We start from the raw sequence: 17,051 nt of genomic DNA on the forward strand, positions 1-17,051 counted from the left end.
CGAAGAAGTGTCAAGACGCGACACACGTACGGCTGCTTTGTTAGCAGAATGCGTTGAAATTTTTTTTTTTTTTAAAAGGTAGGGAAAAACACCAACGCACTGACATAAAAGTTCAGTATTCCCAGGGTAGGACGCGTGCATTCATTGCTAGAGCTGAGGACCTGCCTCTTTATCAGCCCAATGAGCGCGGCAGAGGGGAGGCTCTTCCCACCAAACACCTCTCGTCCATCTCTCCTCACTCCTCCACTCAGCGAGCGGGCTTGCCGGAGCTCACCGACACCCTGTCAACGCAAAGCCACTAAACTGTACGGATCATAATTGTTCCCAACCGCGTCTGTCAACTTATTTTCTTATATTGTTCTTGTCCATTTTCAATTGACAGAAAGACAAGTGCCAGCAGTATTGCGAAACAAGTCACGTCTTTTTTTCCCCTTCTCTGATATATTTTTTTTTTATCTTCTGTGAATGACATGGAACAGACGTCCGGATGAGATACAGTAAGTACTAAAGACTCATTAACAGGCGCAGATTTGTCGTTTGGCGGGAGGCGCGTGCATTTTTGATCGACTGAAATATTGGATGTTTCGTTTGATGCTGTTTGCGCTACAGTGATTTATCCGAGAGCGAGACAGATTGACAGCCTGCAGACCAAACCGTAAATACGCATTGTCCATTATTTGTTTTGCATATCGTTCAGGAATGTCGTGCATCGAATGTTTGTGTTCACTTTACACCAGAACGTGGTCTGGGAACGTCTTGGTTAATCAACTTAGTCAACTAGCTGTGCCGTGTGTTTTATGCAGTGCTCTATACTGCTTCTCTAGAGTCTCCTTTTCTGCTTTTAAGTATCGAAATCCTGCAGTTCTTACTCGTTCTAAAGAGCCAGAAAGCGAGCGCAAATAGTAAACGACTTTTTTGGCGAGGAGCTGTCCACTTATGCTGGTGCTGAAATTCGCCAGTAATTCAAGCATCTCCTTTGCTCGCCGAGTCTGTATATGGTGTTAGAGTGCAATAAAGCTTTGCTGCTCGCTTAAGTTACACTGTGGAAGGACTAAGCGGTGAATATTTCCAATGTGCGGCTTGCTTAGTCTACAGGGTAATTGAATTAATTTTATGCACAACTTTTTTTTTTTTTTTTTAGAAAACAAATATATACTTGACTCTTGTGTAATGCATTAAAATATGAAAAGTCAGAATTCCTCTTAGCCACCTTTCTGCTGCCTATTGATGCCTGAAACAGAGTTCTCCAGAGGATGCTGCTTCAAACTATTCAGCTAAATAATCCGGTTTAGTGAAATACAGTTTATGATTGTTGTATGGTCAACCAGACAGAAAGGAAGAGGGAAAAAATAAAAATAAATAAATAAAAATAAAAGACTTGCTGCTGGTATCTGAATTGAAATCAAGTGCATGGACAAATTGCAAAACAAATAGTACAGGATCATAAAAATGTCTATCTTATATTTTCTGATATAAAAATCCTAAATATATTTTTTAGCCATTCTGCAAACTCTAAATTACACCGTAACGTTGTAATATGTCAAGGGCATTTGCTTCAGGGAAATGAAATGAAATCAGCTCATGAGCATGATGAGTTACTGCTGTTTTTCTCTTCTGTTTTCAAGTTTACTGCATTTATAGTCTATGCTGTAGTTATATGTTGAAAATATGGTGTTTTTATTCTCCTTTTCAGTCCTCAAAATTGCTGTAGGTCATCATTCATAATCCTATCCTTTTCTATTGATAGTAATATTACATATATACAGTATTTGTAATTTATTTTATTTTTATTTATTTTTAATTCATTCATTTTTTTATGGATGTTAACTTTTTTGTGTGCTATTGGTGTTAAATATCGGTGCTCATAAATATTGGTGTGTGCAAGGAATGTAGACACAACAAAAACTGTAACCTGACACCGTAATTGGCTTGATTGTATAGTTTCTAAACTGTTTCCAATAGCTTAGAGAATTAAAAACATTTTTTTTTTTCTGTGCTGCACTATATACTTTTACAGAAGACAGATGTGCTCTGACTTGATTTCTGATGTCATATCCAACTGACCTTGAGACTTCACTCCTCAGGCTTGTCAGTTTTATTTACATGCACTTCCAGTAAGTCTGCATTTGTCTCTCCCCTCTAGATCTCTTACATTGATGAACCAACTAATGGATGTCGCATCTCTCCGTGCATCTCTCTTCTCTGTGTTCTGGACACAGATCAGAGTGCATCCGTGACCCTCCTCGCAACATGAACTCAAGCTGGGAGATACGTAGAACAAAAGAGTAACCATTCAGCTGTCCGTCAGCTGGTCGACCCCTGACTTTTGGAGGGGAAGCAAAAAAAAGGCGAAGAGAAAAAATTACAAAGATGCTAAAACGAGCAGAGGAGATGCAGCGAGATCTATGGACTTCTCTCCTGCTAGTATGGATTACTTGTGTGCCGTACTCTTCCATGGCTCCGTTAAACAATCAGTCACAAAGTTTACAAACGGCATCAGCCATGATCCCGCGAAACCGGCCAAGCGAAGGACAAAGAATCCTCAGTCGTGCCAAGAGAGGATGGGTTTGGAATCAAATGTTTGTGTTGGAGGAGTTCTCTGGACCCGATCCAATTCTGGTTGGCAGGGTGAGTAGTCTAATTGTCGGCTGAATATTAAGCTTACTTATCATGTGGAAACATTAATTCTGCTGCCTCAATGCCTTTTCGTTTGACATTTTGTGAAGGAGCAATAATTGCTGTGAAGAAGAGGGCAAGGTTGGCATCGCTGACTCTCGCACAGTTTCCATCTTTAACAGTTCAATTAGGCCGAGGTAAAATACAGCTCTGGATGCTAATTTATGCATGGTGTTGTATTTCACATGCTCTGGGAATGTTCTGCAACGAATACAGAATGAGGGAAACTCAAAATGAATTTTACAGGTGTAGTGTGCAATTTGCCCCATGCATATGTGTTTATGTAGAGAGGAGAGGTGATATGGAGATAATTACGGGATAGGCGAGCGACCTGGCACCGGACCTGTGCAGAGAGCTCTACGTCCTGAGAGGACTATAGTATGAGCAGGCCAAAGCAGCTTGTTCACAGATCACTGCAAGCGTGAACCTCGGGAGCCCAACCTGGCACTATGCTTGTCCAACAGCTAGCACTTTACCATAGCCAACAAGACATGCTCGTTCCTCATGCTTGTTTTTTTTTTTTTAACAAGGTTAAACTTCCCTACATATTTTGAATCAATAATTTATTACAGCCTTTCCTAAACTCATTTTGTATGAGGTTAATTTGACTTTTCATAGTAGTTTTTATATATATTATTATCATTAGTAGTATTTTTTTTTAATTGTATTTTTCAATAGTAATGTTTCTTAGTAGAAAAAAAAAAAAAAAAAAATATATATATATATATATATATATATAATTCATAAATATTTCTATCAATTTTACAACTAATTAACTATTACAACAAACTACAGAAGGTTTTTACTGTAAAGTCACTTTAGCTTCACTGCACTGACTGAACACCATCCTCACCATCAGTGAGGTGGAAAATGCCATCCTTTGTGTGTTCAAAATTTGGCAGGATCTTCGCTAATTAAGGCCTCTAACTTGAATTCTCCACTGTTTCTGCTTGCCTCCTCCTGTCACTCGGGCATGTGAATAAAACATGTGCTCTCATGTGGCCTTTACACCTGTGTTTTCCCAATAACGGCGTGACACAAAAAAAGTCCTTAAGAGCGGCATCAATTTTTCAAGAGCTGCAATTAAACAGCCTTTGTTGGATTCTGCCGTAGCTTTTGATCAGCAGAAATGCATAAACAAACACAACAAATGGGCTCCCCGTGATGATCTCCAAGGTAGAAGGGCAAATGAGTATGAGGCTTTCAGGCTGACACATTCACAATGTTATAGGGCTCTCTGTGCGTGATGGAGACAGCTGGAAGCGCTCAGACGGTGATGTGCCATTCTGCTCCTCTCTAATGTGTTGTGCTTTATTTAACGTCATGAAGTATGTGTGCTGGGGAGCAGAATGATTGTCTGTAGGAGGACAATGCATGGAGAGTGGAGGTGAATGGGTGGACGTTTGAGGTATGGACTGTACTCGGCTTCCTTGGTGGGACAGCATTGATTTTGCTTCAATTTTCAGTTTTTTTTTTTTCTTAACAAACCGCAAGGTTAAGTGCTCATGAGCATGGCTTGCAGAGCTCAGATAAGTTCCATGTTGCAGTGAGATAGGAAGCCATGCTGTTGGAAGAGATTGAACACCGCTCCTCTCTCTCTGTCTCTCCCTCTCACCCTCTCTTTTTCACTGCCTCACTCCATCACCTAAGATCTGCAGTCCTCCCTCACTCTGTCTCTCTAATTAAAAAATGAATCAAATAAAGAGTGGGAGGTGTGTGATTCAAATGGGTCATTCAAATCAGCATGTTTTTTTTTTTTTTTTCTTTTCCCTTTTCCTGCCATCTCTGCCAGGCATGTGGTTGTGGGCTGATTATCGAGGAACCTCAGGCCGAGATTACACTCATTTCATCCTTTAGCTTTTATTACGTGCCGGTCTGATGTTTAATTATACACCCGGCTCCTGTCTTGTCAGTGCCCGAACTCCCCTTGAGCACCAGCTGCCAGTCGGAGGAGACGATTAGCATACGTGTAGAAGTGGGCATGGCAGGGCTAAGAGAGACAGCAGAGAGAGAGAGATCCACCGAGGAAGGGAGAAGAGTTAGCTTCGGTACATGACAGCAGGCGTCTCACTGTTTCACGTTGCTTTGTGGTCTCGGTGGTCTCAGTGGTCTGACTCACTGGGCTGGCAGTGCAGCTCGCCGTCACCTGGTTCTGAAAGGTGCGTCAGACACGGCACAGCTCACGCTCCTTTAACATGACTGAGCTTGTTTTAGCTGGCTCTGGAGTTATAGGGGAGGCTGGGGCTAGTTGTCACACTTCTTACTCTAGTGAGTATTTCTAAGGGGAGGTTTCTGTTTGAAAGTCAGTTTCTGCATAAACATATGCGATACTGTTTAGCATCAGTACGATTTTTTTAATATTTCAGATAGATAGATAGATCATCTATAACTAACAACCCCTTTGCTTTGCATGTCAAACTAGCACAAACACCTAGACATTACAGCTAAATAAAAAAAGATTAAAATGTTATAACTAATTCAAAAGGCAATGTATTTAGAAATCAAAAATAATTCACACAATTTATAACATTTAAAACACACATTAAAATGTTCACATACGAAAAAATAAATAAAAATAAATATATATATATATATATATATATATATATATATATATATATATATATATATATACACTGTGTGCAGAATTATTAGGCAAGTTGATATTATGGTCATATTTTTTTGCCAAGAAAATTTTACCAATTCCAAACCACATCAATCTTAATAACTACTATTGATTTTGTATTTAATCATTTCTAAGTTATATATAATTGTCCATGAAGGCTGAAAGTCAAAAACTCCTTATTTCAGGTGTGCTGAATTATTAGGCAGGTTTTCTTTTACAGATAAAATGAGCCAAAAAAGAGATTGAACTCAAAGTAAAAAAAAAATTAAATTAAATGTTCATGAGAAGGATGCAATACTAATTCAATAATAGAATTAGCAAAGTTAAGGCATGATCATTGGGCAGCTAAATGCTCATTGGGTCAGCAGGGTCAGAAAAAACAGGTGGAGAAGAAAAGACACGTTAACTGCAAAAGAATTAAGAATTAAGGTGAAGAATTAGCTGTGAAACCATCAGGAATCATTTAGTCTCCAGCGCCATCATTTTCCAAAACTGCAACCTTCCTGGAGTCTCCAGAAGTGCAATGTGTCAGGTTCTCAGAGACCTTGCTTGGGTAAAAAATGCTAAAAAAATAACCCTCACTTAATATGAATAGCATGCTGAAGTGTTGTGAAATACATGAAGACTGATTTTGTATAGGCTTTATGGACAGATAAGTTGAGAGTGACTCTTGAATGACCAGCATCACATCCTCTTGTACCACTGTTTGAAGAATTTATCTTCCAGAATCTGGCAGTAAGTTTTAGGAGCTCATTTTTATTCCATCTCCTATCCTAAAAAGTTTGTCTTGCAGAGATTGACTAAAATGAGCTCCTAAAACTTCCTGCCAGATTCTGGAAGATAAATTCTTCAAACAGAACTTATCTGTCCATAAAGCCTATACAAAATCAGTCTTCATGTATTTCACAACACTTCAGCATGTTATTCATATTAAGTGAGGGTTATTTTTTAGCATTTTTTACCCAAGCAAGGTCTCTGAGAACCTGACACATTGCACTTCTGGAGACTCCAGGAAGGTTGCAGTTCTGGAAAATGGTGGCGCTGGAGACTAAATGATTCCTGATGGTTTCACAGCTAATTCTTCACCTTAATTCTTCTGCAGTTAACGTGTCTTTTCTTCTCCACCTGTTTTTTCTGACTGTGCTGACCCAATGAGCATTTAGCTGCCCAATGATCATGCCTTAACTTTGCTAATTCTATTATTGAATTAGTATTGCATCCTTCTCATGGGCATTTAATTATTTATTTTTTTTTTTACTTTGAGTTCAATCTCTTTTTTGGCTCATTTTATCTGTAAAAGAAAACCTGCCTAAAAATTCAGCACACCTGAAATAAGGAGTTTTTGACTTTCAGCCTTCATGGACAATTATATATAATTTAGAAATGATTCAATACAAAATCAGTAGTAGTTATTAAGATTGATGTGGTTTGAATTGGTAAAATTTTCTTGGCAAAAAATATGACCATAATATCAACTTGCCTAATAATTCTGCACAGTGTATATATATATATATATATATATATATATATATATATATATATATATGGTTTTATTTTGTTTACTCGTTTACCCTTAAATTTTTGTAAACATGATGAATTTTAGTTTGGGTTTGCAAAATTATCTATTTTATTTTCACCTTTTGTTCTAAGAGAGTTTTGAGTTGGCTATTTGAAACCCACATACAAAACAACTGCTAGAAAGAAAACATATTATATAATTAGATTATTCAGTCAGAACCTTGCTAAGAAATAGCACTGCACCCCTGTCTCTCGTACAGTATGATACATTCTCACAAATATGTTTGCTAGTTTTATTAGCTTTTACCACAAATCAATGATTTAACCATGAATAATGTTCGGACTTGCCACCAAAATAACCACACTGTACGTCTTCATCACTTAATCACATGCGATTTCTAACTAAGTACTAGTTGTATTCGATTTAGATGCATGATATCTTTATATAACACTCATAACAGTGAGGGGGCAGAAAAGAACACATTGTAGTCTTTGCCCAACAAAGAGCAATTTAGACGTGTTTACTTAAAACATTGTCAGTTTTATTATAACATATGTCAGTTAGATTCTATCTTGCACATGGCTTTGTTCCCCCTTCTTTAGGAGCGTGTTGTGAAGCCTAATCACAATGGACATCATTCTTCTCTTTGGAGTGCAGATGTACTCTGCACAAATTAATAGCACTGCTGTGTGATGCCTTTTCTTACCATAATGTGCTCTTATCTCTGATGGGATTATGTGTGTTTGTAGCAAAAAGAGAATGGATAATACGCGATTCATATTTAGCAATCCGAGCTAAAGAACAAGATCACTGGGAGTGTCAGTTTGAATACAAGAGAACACCATTGATTATTTATTCACAAAAGAAAATGGATACGTGTCTGTGGACATTTGTTTGCCTTACAGGGGGCATGACAACACTTGATAGATAGCATGTATGATCTGGAAAGCCATCAGCAAGGCTGCAAATGTTTTCCTTTTTCTTTTATTATGGAAAGATTTTTATTTTTTTTTCTACATCAAGAAATTATGTTTTGCTCAAGCAAACACCAGTTGATTTGACACATGTCTCCTTTATGCTGATGTCCAGTGTACTGTGAAGCTGATTTCAGCATTAAAACAGCAGAATAGCTGCTCATTCTATGCTTTTGGAACCTATTTGTTTAAAGGGGGAGGGGAGGAAATTAAAGGGACATTTACCAGCACAGATCTGGCCTACATAAAGGCACGACTCTATTTTGGGTTTAAACCCATATCATTATCTCTCATATTTTCATTCAACACAAATTAAGCAATAATGCATCCATGTAAATAAGCGTGTGAGCTCAGTATTATTCTCTGATGCTTCATTAAATGCGAGCCTACAACTTAACCTTGAAATATTCATTATGTTATTATTAATTACATTACAATATTAAATATGAATAACTTTGCTATCAAATATTAATTAGTAGCGCTCTGTCATTTTGTAATGAAAGCCAGAGTGGATTAGTTTCACTGAGCACAATGACTGGAGCTGAGAAGGGATATAAATCTAACGTCAGTCGGGCGTTAAAGCTACACTGCTCCAATTCCGAAATAAAATAGCCCGTTTTACAATCGAGGTAAGTCGTAGAAATGCTGGTGTCTAAAAACGCTTTAGTGTCATTTGGAAGTGTGCCCTATAGCTAAGGGGAAAAGGAAAATATTGTGACAGTTTGAATGTACGAAGCAGTGAATCCCTGAAACGGACAATCGATTCATGTTCTCTGTGCTGCCTGTGATGGGATTTGCTGTTAACTGCCACCTTGTTTTGTTTTTTTTCTTTTTCCGACCATGACACATTGCTGGGAATCCACTGAAACTGTCCCAACTATTCTACCGAGGAAACGTTTTGCTTTCAAACGGTGGTGTAGCAAAACCTCCTTTCTTTTTCTAGGAGAGAGTGTCTCGGAACACAATACCGTGATGATTTTTTCAGAGGATTCCTGGATGAAGCTAAGGTTGATCACAACAGGCCCAACCTTGTATATTACTACTATTGTAATATATGCACACAATAAGCAGTTCTGTTGTTCAGTCGCTCCTGGTCACGGTCTGTACTGAGTGGTGCGAGTTAGACCACAGAGCAGTACTTGCCCTGTTCAACCTTCTTGACACTTCATGAATTATCTATATTCCTCCCACAGATCCACTCTGGAGAGTTACAGCTCTAACTCTCAGCTGTTTTGCTACGTGTTTCTGTTGCTCTGAAAAACGCTACAGCTTCTCACTTTCAGGTAACTAAACCTGCTTACCAGACTGCTAGCCTCAGACTGCTTGCCTACGAACCACCCACAGACCGTGCATTGACCTTCTGATACGTGTTGCATACAAATTTGGAAAGCACTTTATCAATCTAGTAAATTAGAAACTGATTGGCTGATTTTACATAACTTGTAAGATTAAGGTCACAGAGGTGTATGCTTTTAATCAGTTCTTCTGGGAACAAATACATATAGTTACAGCTAGTGCTTTTGAAGATGAAATAACCCCTGGATTTGATTTGCTTGTTTGAAACTTTGAGAGCTTTGTGTATGGCAATTTAAATAGATATCCTCATGTAAAACTATATATTCTGGTTTGTTTTATAATGTAGTATGAGAGATAAGTTGTGTCCCAAATGATGTACTATGCACTTATATAATCCAATGTACTCTACTGTCTAGTGTATGGTTTTTTTAAGGTTATTTTGTCATCTGTCGGAGTCTGTTAGTGCCTTCCTCTCCTCTACAAAAGAAAGCTGTGACAATTCAGTGCATGAAATGTTGAACATTTCAGGGTTGTTGTTTTTTTGGGGTGGGGGGTAATTAAATACATCACTTGGATATTTGAAGTGCACTTTTTATTGAATGAATGAATGAATGAATGAGTGAAAATATATTAAATAGTTCAGTATAAGTATGCAAACTGGGATGCACCTATAATCTCTAATAATTTTCAGTATACTCCTTTTGTCTGAGTGTTTTCTGCACAATCATTTGCAAAGAATGCCACAGCATTATTTATTATTATTATTATTATTATTATTATTTGTGTGTGTGTGTGTGCTTTTCAGTGGGTGGTTCTTGGCCAGAATGAGCTGCTGTATGTTTAGTTAAAGGTCTGACTATCTTCCTCTTCCCTTTTTTTTTTTTTGCTATTTGTTTTTTGTTATTAAAGGGATAGTTGACCAAAAATAAGAAAACTAGAAAATTGTGACATCATTTACTCACCGTCATGTCATTTCATTATGTCAACCTGTATGAAACCACATGAGTATGAGTAAATAATAACATAGTTTCCATTTTTGGGTGAATTATCCATTTTAAGAATGTGATGCGTAAGTGTTTGTACTTGCAGGTCTTCATTTTTTTTTTTTTTTTTTTTTATGTCTGACTCATGTAATTATGTATATAACAAGATTATAATGAGTGTGTCCAGGGTACTGCTGTGAAAGTATGATTCTGTCCTTTAATTCCATCACACACTTATGGTGTGTCACACAACTTCATTCCTTGCTGCTATCTGACGAGGGGCTTTTTAGCAGATCAAAGGTCCACCTTCTGATCCCCTCACGATTTACCCCTGCCAACGCACACTCTGATCTGAGACGGTCCTGTGCATTAATCTGCATTTGCTCAGGTTAGGAGGGAGGCAGTGCAGGTTTTAATGGATATCGAGCAGTTGCGTGTGATTGAAGGGCCGGCGAGTGGGCACTAACGAGGGTATTAGTGGACTTATCAGTAACCCAAGTAATGAGATGCTGATGATCACCACTGACCACAGCATCCATCTGCAGCTCCTGATCTGACCTGTGATTGGGATTCTGCCACTGGTGATGCAGAAGAAGAGATGAATAAACTGTCGTCTTATTTGAACTTTGTAACTGTTTATGGTTAGGGCTGGCAAAGATAGAACATAAAATGACAGTGTAATCATTAGTAATCACAGCTGTGTTTGCATAGACTCTGAAATGTAAATAATTAACACTGACAGCATGTACAATTTTATATATGAAGTATGACGCTTATGCTTCTGAGAAGTACAAATATTCTAAGTAATGTAACAATTTTAAATCTACATCAAGTGCAAACATTTAGTAATAGTATATGGTGATTTATTGTCACTGTACATTTATCTACGTTTCAGAATTTGTATTTATTATTATTATTATTATTATTATTATTTTTATTTATTATTTTTTTGGGTCACCAAGGCTGGTTCTATTTCATCGAAATACATTTAAAACAATATTATGAAATATGATTACAATTTAAAATGCATGTAACTGTTTTATATTTTAATATATATTTAAAATCTAATTTATTCCTGTCATGCATGGGAAAGCTGAATTTTCAGCAGCCATTACTCCAGTCTTCACATGCAGAGGCAGACAAAGTACACAACTCCATTACTTGAGTGAAAGTACAGATACTGCTGGTCAAATATTACTCCATTAGAAGTGAAAGTTGTAAAGACAGATTTTTACTTAAAAAGTATATAAATAAAAGTATAGAAATACTTTATATAAAGTACTTTAATTTTAGTCATTTAGCAGACGCTTTTATCCAGAGCGACTTACAAATAAGAAAAAGTAACTAAAACTAAAAGTTAAAACTCTATAAATACTATATCTACACATTTAAGAAAATAAGGAAATTCAATAAAAATGACCAATGCATACAACAACATTTCAAAACTACACATTTAAATGAAAACAAAAAAATAAAGCTAAAAACAATTCAAATACTAAAACAACAAAAGGTATGAGTATAATAATGATTCTAAGATAAAACTAAGCCAGAAAAAAAACCAACTGCCAACTACATATGTGTATGTACAGCCACACACATATACGTATTATATATATATATATATATATATATACACATACATACATGTGCATCTCAATGAATTAGAATGTCTTGGAAAAGTTCATTTATTTCAGTAATTCAACTCAAATTGTTAAACTTGTGTATTAAATAAATTCAATGCACACAAACTGAAATAGTTTAAGTCTTTGGTTCTTTATATTGTGATGATTTTGGCTCACATTTAACAAAAACCCACCAATTAACTATCTCAACAAATTAGAATATGGTGGCATGCCAATCAGCTAATCAACTCAAAGCAAAGGTTTCCTGAGCCTTCAAAATGGTCTCTCAGTTTGGTTCACTAGGCTATACAATCATGGGGAAGACTGCTGATCTGACAGTTGTCCAGAAGACAACCATTGACACCCTTCACAAGGAGGGTAAGCCATAAACATTCATTGCCAAAGAAGCTGGCTGTTCACAGAGTGCTGTATCCAAGCATGTTAATAGAAAGTTGAGTGGAAGGAAAAAGTGTGGAAGAAAAAGATGCACAACCAACCGAGAGAACCGCAGCCTTATGAGGATTGTCAAGCAAAATCGATTCAAGAATTTGGGTGAACTTCACAAGGAATGGACTGAGGCTGGGATCAAGGCATCAAGAGCCACCACACACAGACGTGTCAAGGAATTTGGCTACAGTTGTCGTATTCCTCTTGTTAAGCCACTCCTGAACCACAGACAACGTCAGAGGCGTCTTACCTGGGCTAAGGAGAAGAAGAACTGGACTGTTGCCCAGTGGTCCAAAGTCCTCTTTTCAGATGAGAGCAAGTTTTGTATTTCATTTGGAAACCAAGGTCCTAGAGTCTGGAGGAAGGGTGGAGAAGCTCATAACCCAAGTTGCTTGAAGTCCAGTGTTAAGTTTCCACAGTCTGTGATGATTTGGGGTGCAATGTCATCTGCTGGTGTTGGTCCATTGTGTTTTTTTAAAACCAAAGTCACTGCACCCATTTACCAAGAAATTTTGGAGCACTTCATGCTTCCTTCTGCTGACCAGCTTTTTAAAGAAGCTGATTTAATTTTCCAGTAGGATTTGGCACCTGCCCACACTGCCAAAAGCACCAAAAGTTGGTTAAATTACCATGGTGTTGGTGGGCTTCCATACCACCTCAGCAGTGCCACAAACTGATCACCTCCATGCCACGCCGAATTGAGGCAGTAATTAAAGCAAAAGGAGCCCCTATCAAGTACTGAGTACATATACAGTAAATTAACATACTTTCCAGAAGTCCAACAATTCACTAAAAATGTTTTTTTTTTATTGGTCTTATGAAGTATTCTAATTTGTTGAGATAGTGAATTGGTGGGTTTTTGTTAAATTTGAGCCAAAATCATCACAATTAAAAGAACCAAAGACTTAAACTACTTCAGTCTGTGTGCACTGAATTTATTTAATACACGAGTTTCACAATTTGAGTTGAATTACTGAAATAAATGAACTTTTCCACGACATTCTAATTTATTGAGATGTATCTGTACACACACACACACATATATATATATATATATATATATATATATATATATATATATATATATATATATATATATATATATATATATATATATATATATATATATATATATATATAAATTCAATATATATTATTTGATTTCCATTTAGTATGTTGAAGTACTAAAATAACTCAAATTAAATAAAACTAAAACTTAATAAAAAACCAAATGCAGACATAAAAATAAATAAATATATAAATAAAATGACAACATTACTACAACTGTAACTAAAGCTAAAATAGATAACAAATACAAACTGAACTGCATTAGTTTATCAGTAATCCTAAAAAATAACACTGAGCCAAACACACATGCTAAAAAAAACGCAATAACTTACTTACACATAGTAAGAAATGGTTATAAAAACTGAAACAGACGTGAAACAAGTAGTAGGAAAGAGGAAAAAATAAAAAGCGATACTTATATCCTTTGCTGGTGTCTCTGCCCGGTAGAGTCGATGGTCTTTACACTCTTCGGTCTTCACACGAGGAAGCCTTCACACAACGGCTGCCGCGGTAAACTAAGCTTTTTTTTATACCCGTCTAACAAAATACTAATCCTATTCAGCTGAACACACTTTCCTGTTAATCACAACAAATGGCCAAGCAAGCGCCCGACACTGACAAGGGACGCGATACAGTACGAGACCAAACGCGATTTCAGCACGTCTCCACACAGTAAACAAAACAAGCGTTTCCTAGCAATGACAACTACGCTAAACACTAATGAGACAAGTAAATACACTTACGAGCTGATTTTAACTTCCACTGATAGACTGCTTCTCTCAAAAACAATTACTTTACACTGTCTTCTGCTGCCGCTTGAACACACTTTCCTGTTAATCACAACAAATGACCAAGCAAGCACCCGACACTGACAAGGGACACGATATGTACGAGAACGAACGCGATTTCAGCACACCTCCGCACAGTTTAAAAAGTACTTGCTTTTAAAAGTACTTAAGTACCAAAAGTAAATTTCCTTTTTTATGTCAATGCACTGTTTTATTATTGTTGTACGTAATACTTGCAATACCTCTGAAGCAACTTACAAAACATTACACCTACTGAATACACTGACTAGCTTGTAGTATATTTGTAATAAAGAGCTTTTAGAATGTTAAAAACCTATGGGGGAAAAAAAATAAAAATAATAAAATATTTAGCACCTCTACCCACCCCAACAAAAGCAGGATGGTAGTGATCTCAAACAGCTCTGACAGTGTGTGCACACATCTATGTGTAATCATTCATCCACATTTGAACAGAGTGGACAGTGAAATTGCTGTAAATACAGAGTGATAAGGAAGAAAAAAAATCAAACCCGCTTTACAACCCAGCAACACAACTGTAGCTGTATAACTCTACAACAGCAACACTGCTTTAACAAAAAAAAGCAAAACAGCAAGACATCAAAACAAAACAAAAATTTCAAATGCTGTCTAATCGCTCTCGCAGTACTTTGATCTTACACACAGAACGGTCTGTGCAGTGCTGCTTCAAGTCCAACACCTATTGTGTTTTATTAGGAGACACACAACAGTTCTTCTGTGGCTTTATAAGTAACATTTTCACATACACAATTTAGCAAAATCAGACAATATTGTGTCTTATTATTGAATTGTTGTAAACAAATATCACATTTGCAACTGGTCAGTGTTCACAAACATGCTGGGAAATCACTTCATGTAGCCCTACAAGAGTGATTACTGATAAACTGTCTGGAAAAAAAGAAAGTCACGTTTTAGAGAAGAAAAAAATCACCCACTGACTTTCAAAGCTGCTACATAGTAATGATTTTCTACTTCGAGGACCTTGATAGAAATGTAGTAGAGTGAAAAGTACAATATTTGTCTTTCGAATGTAGTGAAGTTAAAATCATAAGTTTCCAGGAAAATTAATACCAAGTAAAGTACAGATACTCAAAAAGTGTACTTAAGCACAATACTCAAGTAAATTTACTTAGTTACTGTCTGCCTCTGGTCATATGCTCCTTCAGAATCATTCTAATATGCTGATTTGGTGCTCAAGACACATTTCTACTTATTATCAATGTTTAAAATAGTCATGCATTTTTGTAGAAACTGTGACGCTTTTAACGATACTTTGAGAAATTGAATATAAAGTTAAAAAAGCTTTTTTAAATAGAAATGTTTTGTAATATTATAAATATATCACTGTCACCTTTGATCAATTTGATACATAGTTGCATTAAATTGCAAATAAAAGTATTCATTAAATGTCCATAAAATAAATTTCAGTGTATATCCAAATGTATAAATTTGTGTTTTGATTGTTGCATACAAATACCTGCACATACTAATGAGACCAGGCTGATAATTAGGGCAAATAGGATTGGACAAATCCATATTGCTCACTGTTTGCAAGAGCTTGACTGCTGTCCCATAGCTCCAACTTCTGTTTTTTTTTACTGTTATCAAAACGAGTTATCACGAAGTGGTGGTGGTAGCACTGCAAGATTATCAATAAACATCCAAAAAGAATCCTCCAGCACAAGTCAGTGCCCCTCTTGTTCTCGTTGCCTCACCATTAAATTCAGCCCCCTTTGTTCCTTTCTTTCTATTTCATGCCTTCTATTCAGTGTGTTATTTCACCCAAGAGCTGTGGGTCATGCAGGCCTTTAAAGCCATTATATCATTGTTAGGTGAGCACAGTCTGTTGTCTCTCTGTCTGTCTCGGTGTCTGTCTCTCTCTCCGCACAGTGCTGTAATAAAACACCAGGACTCTGCACAGCGTCCAGCTGAGCTGTGGGATCACATTAACACATCTCGGACCAGCCGGACAGCTTGTCTATAGCTCCGTGTTGTTGTCTTTGTCCCCATTAACAAGGTCTGCCTTGTATATGTGTGTGTGTGTGTGTGTGTGTGTGTGTGTGCATGATTGCTACATGTGTGTAAAGAGTCTTAACTTGACAGAAGAGCATTTCTTGAGCTAAGCATATTTCCATTACAACAGCAGGGTCACGGTACAACCACAATTACAGACAAAAGCCCTGCTCCATCTGCCTTTCACCAGGTGCGCTTGAATCATTAAATATGTATACTGCCCAGCATTTAAATAAATAACTGCTGGCATTTCAATCCTCTCTCCGATCGCCACATCTTCATACCCCTCGCAGCATCTCTCTTCTCATTCCTTTCACACACACACACACCCGAAAACACATGATATACAGCTCCAGCAGGCGTAATGAGCCAGTGTGGCAGAGGTGTGACAACAGCAGTGCACCTTTGCAGTGACTTATAGGGTCTGGTCGTGGCGAGAGTTGTTTGAGGTGTAAATCCCACATCCCTCGGTGGTAACAAGAACACAAACAAAAACAGGCACACTTTGTCCCTGCGCTCTGAATCCTCTGCCGAAGTGACACCGGGGCTCGGGATGAGGAATCTGCATGCGGTCCTCATCGGTTCTCCTCGGAACGTTGTGGGAATCCACAATGAACGCTGCTGTATAAACGTTTTCATGTGGCGTGGATGAGGCAGGAGTCAAGCCAATGAGGAAGAGAAAGATTACACCAGCGGGAAAAAGCCAGACGCAACCAACTGTACACGAATACGATTTCATTCACGCTGTCAGGTAATGGCAGCGCAGTACTGAATATCCAAAGCCATCTTTTCTGCTCATCTCTGTTCATTAAGTGAAAATATATTATCTGTACAAAGGCCGCCCACCTCGCTTCTTACAGGCGAGGAAGAAAATCCATACATCGACAAAGCTTTTATAGCCGTCTTTCTCTGTGGGCCAGATAGTCACATGCCTTTTGAGCCTTGGCTGTAACCTCAGAGGCCGTGGTGCATTCTATCTCATTTCTGCTGTTTGATTAAA

The 17,051-nt window shown here is 37.3% G+C and overlaps 1 protein-coding gene across 5 annotated transcripts in view; it reads left to right on the top strand.

Annotated features, from left to right (window-relative positions):
- Nucleotides 1-209: 209 nt before the first annotated feature.
- Nucleotides 210-17,051, top strand: part of cdh8 (cadherin 8) — a 157,699-nt gene continuing 140,857 nt past the window's right edge. For 3 of the 5 annotated variants that reach the window (XR_009272116.1, XM_058782533.1, XM_058782534.1), the window contains exons 1-2: nucleotides 210-497; nucleotides 2,144-2,628. Coding sequence is in view for 3 of the 5 variants with exons in the window: in XM_058782533.1 (XP_058638516.1) it covers nucleotides 2,371-2,628 (258 nt within the window). In the remaining 2 variants the exon portion in view is untranslated. Of the gene's footprint in view, nucleotides 498-2,143; nucleotides 2,629-17,051 lie in introns of those variants that run through there. The other 2 variants (XM_058782537.1, XM_058782536.1) reach the window with 2 other exon arrangements.

Source organism: Onychostoma macrolepis, chromosome 07 (genome assembly GCF_012432095.1).
Source record: "Onychostoma macrolepis isolate SWU-2019 chromosome 07, ASM1243209v1, whole genome shotgun sequence".
Classification (NCBI taxonomy): Eukaryota; Metazoa; Chordata; class Actinopteri; order Cypriniformes; family Cyprinidae; genus Onychostoma; species Onychostoma macrolepis.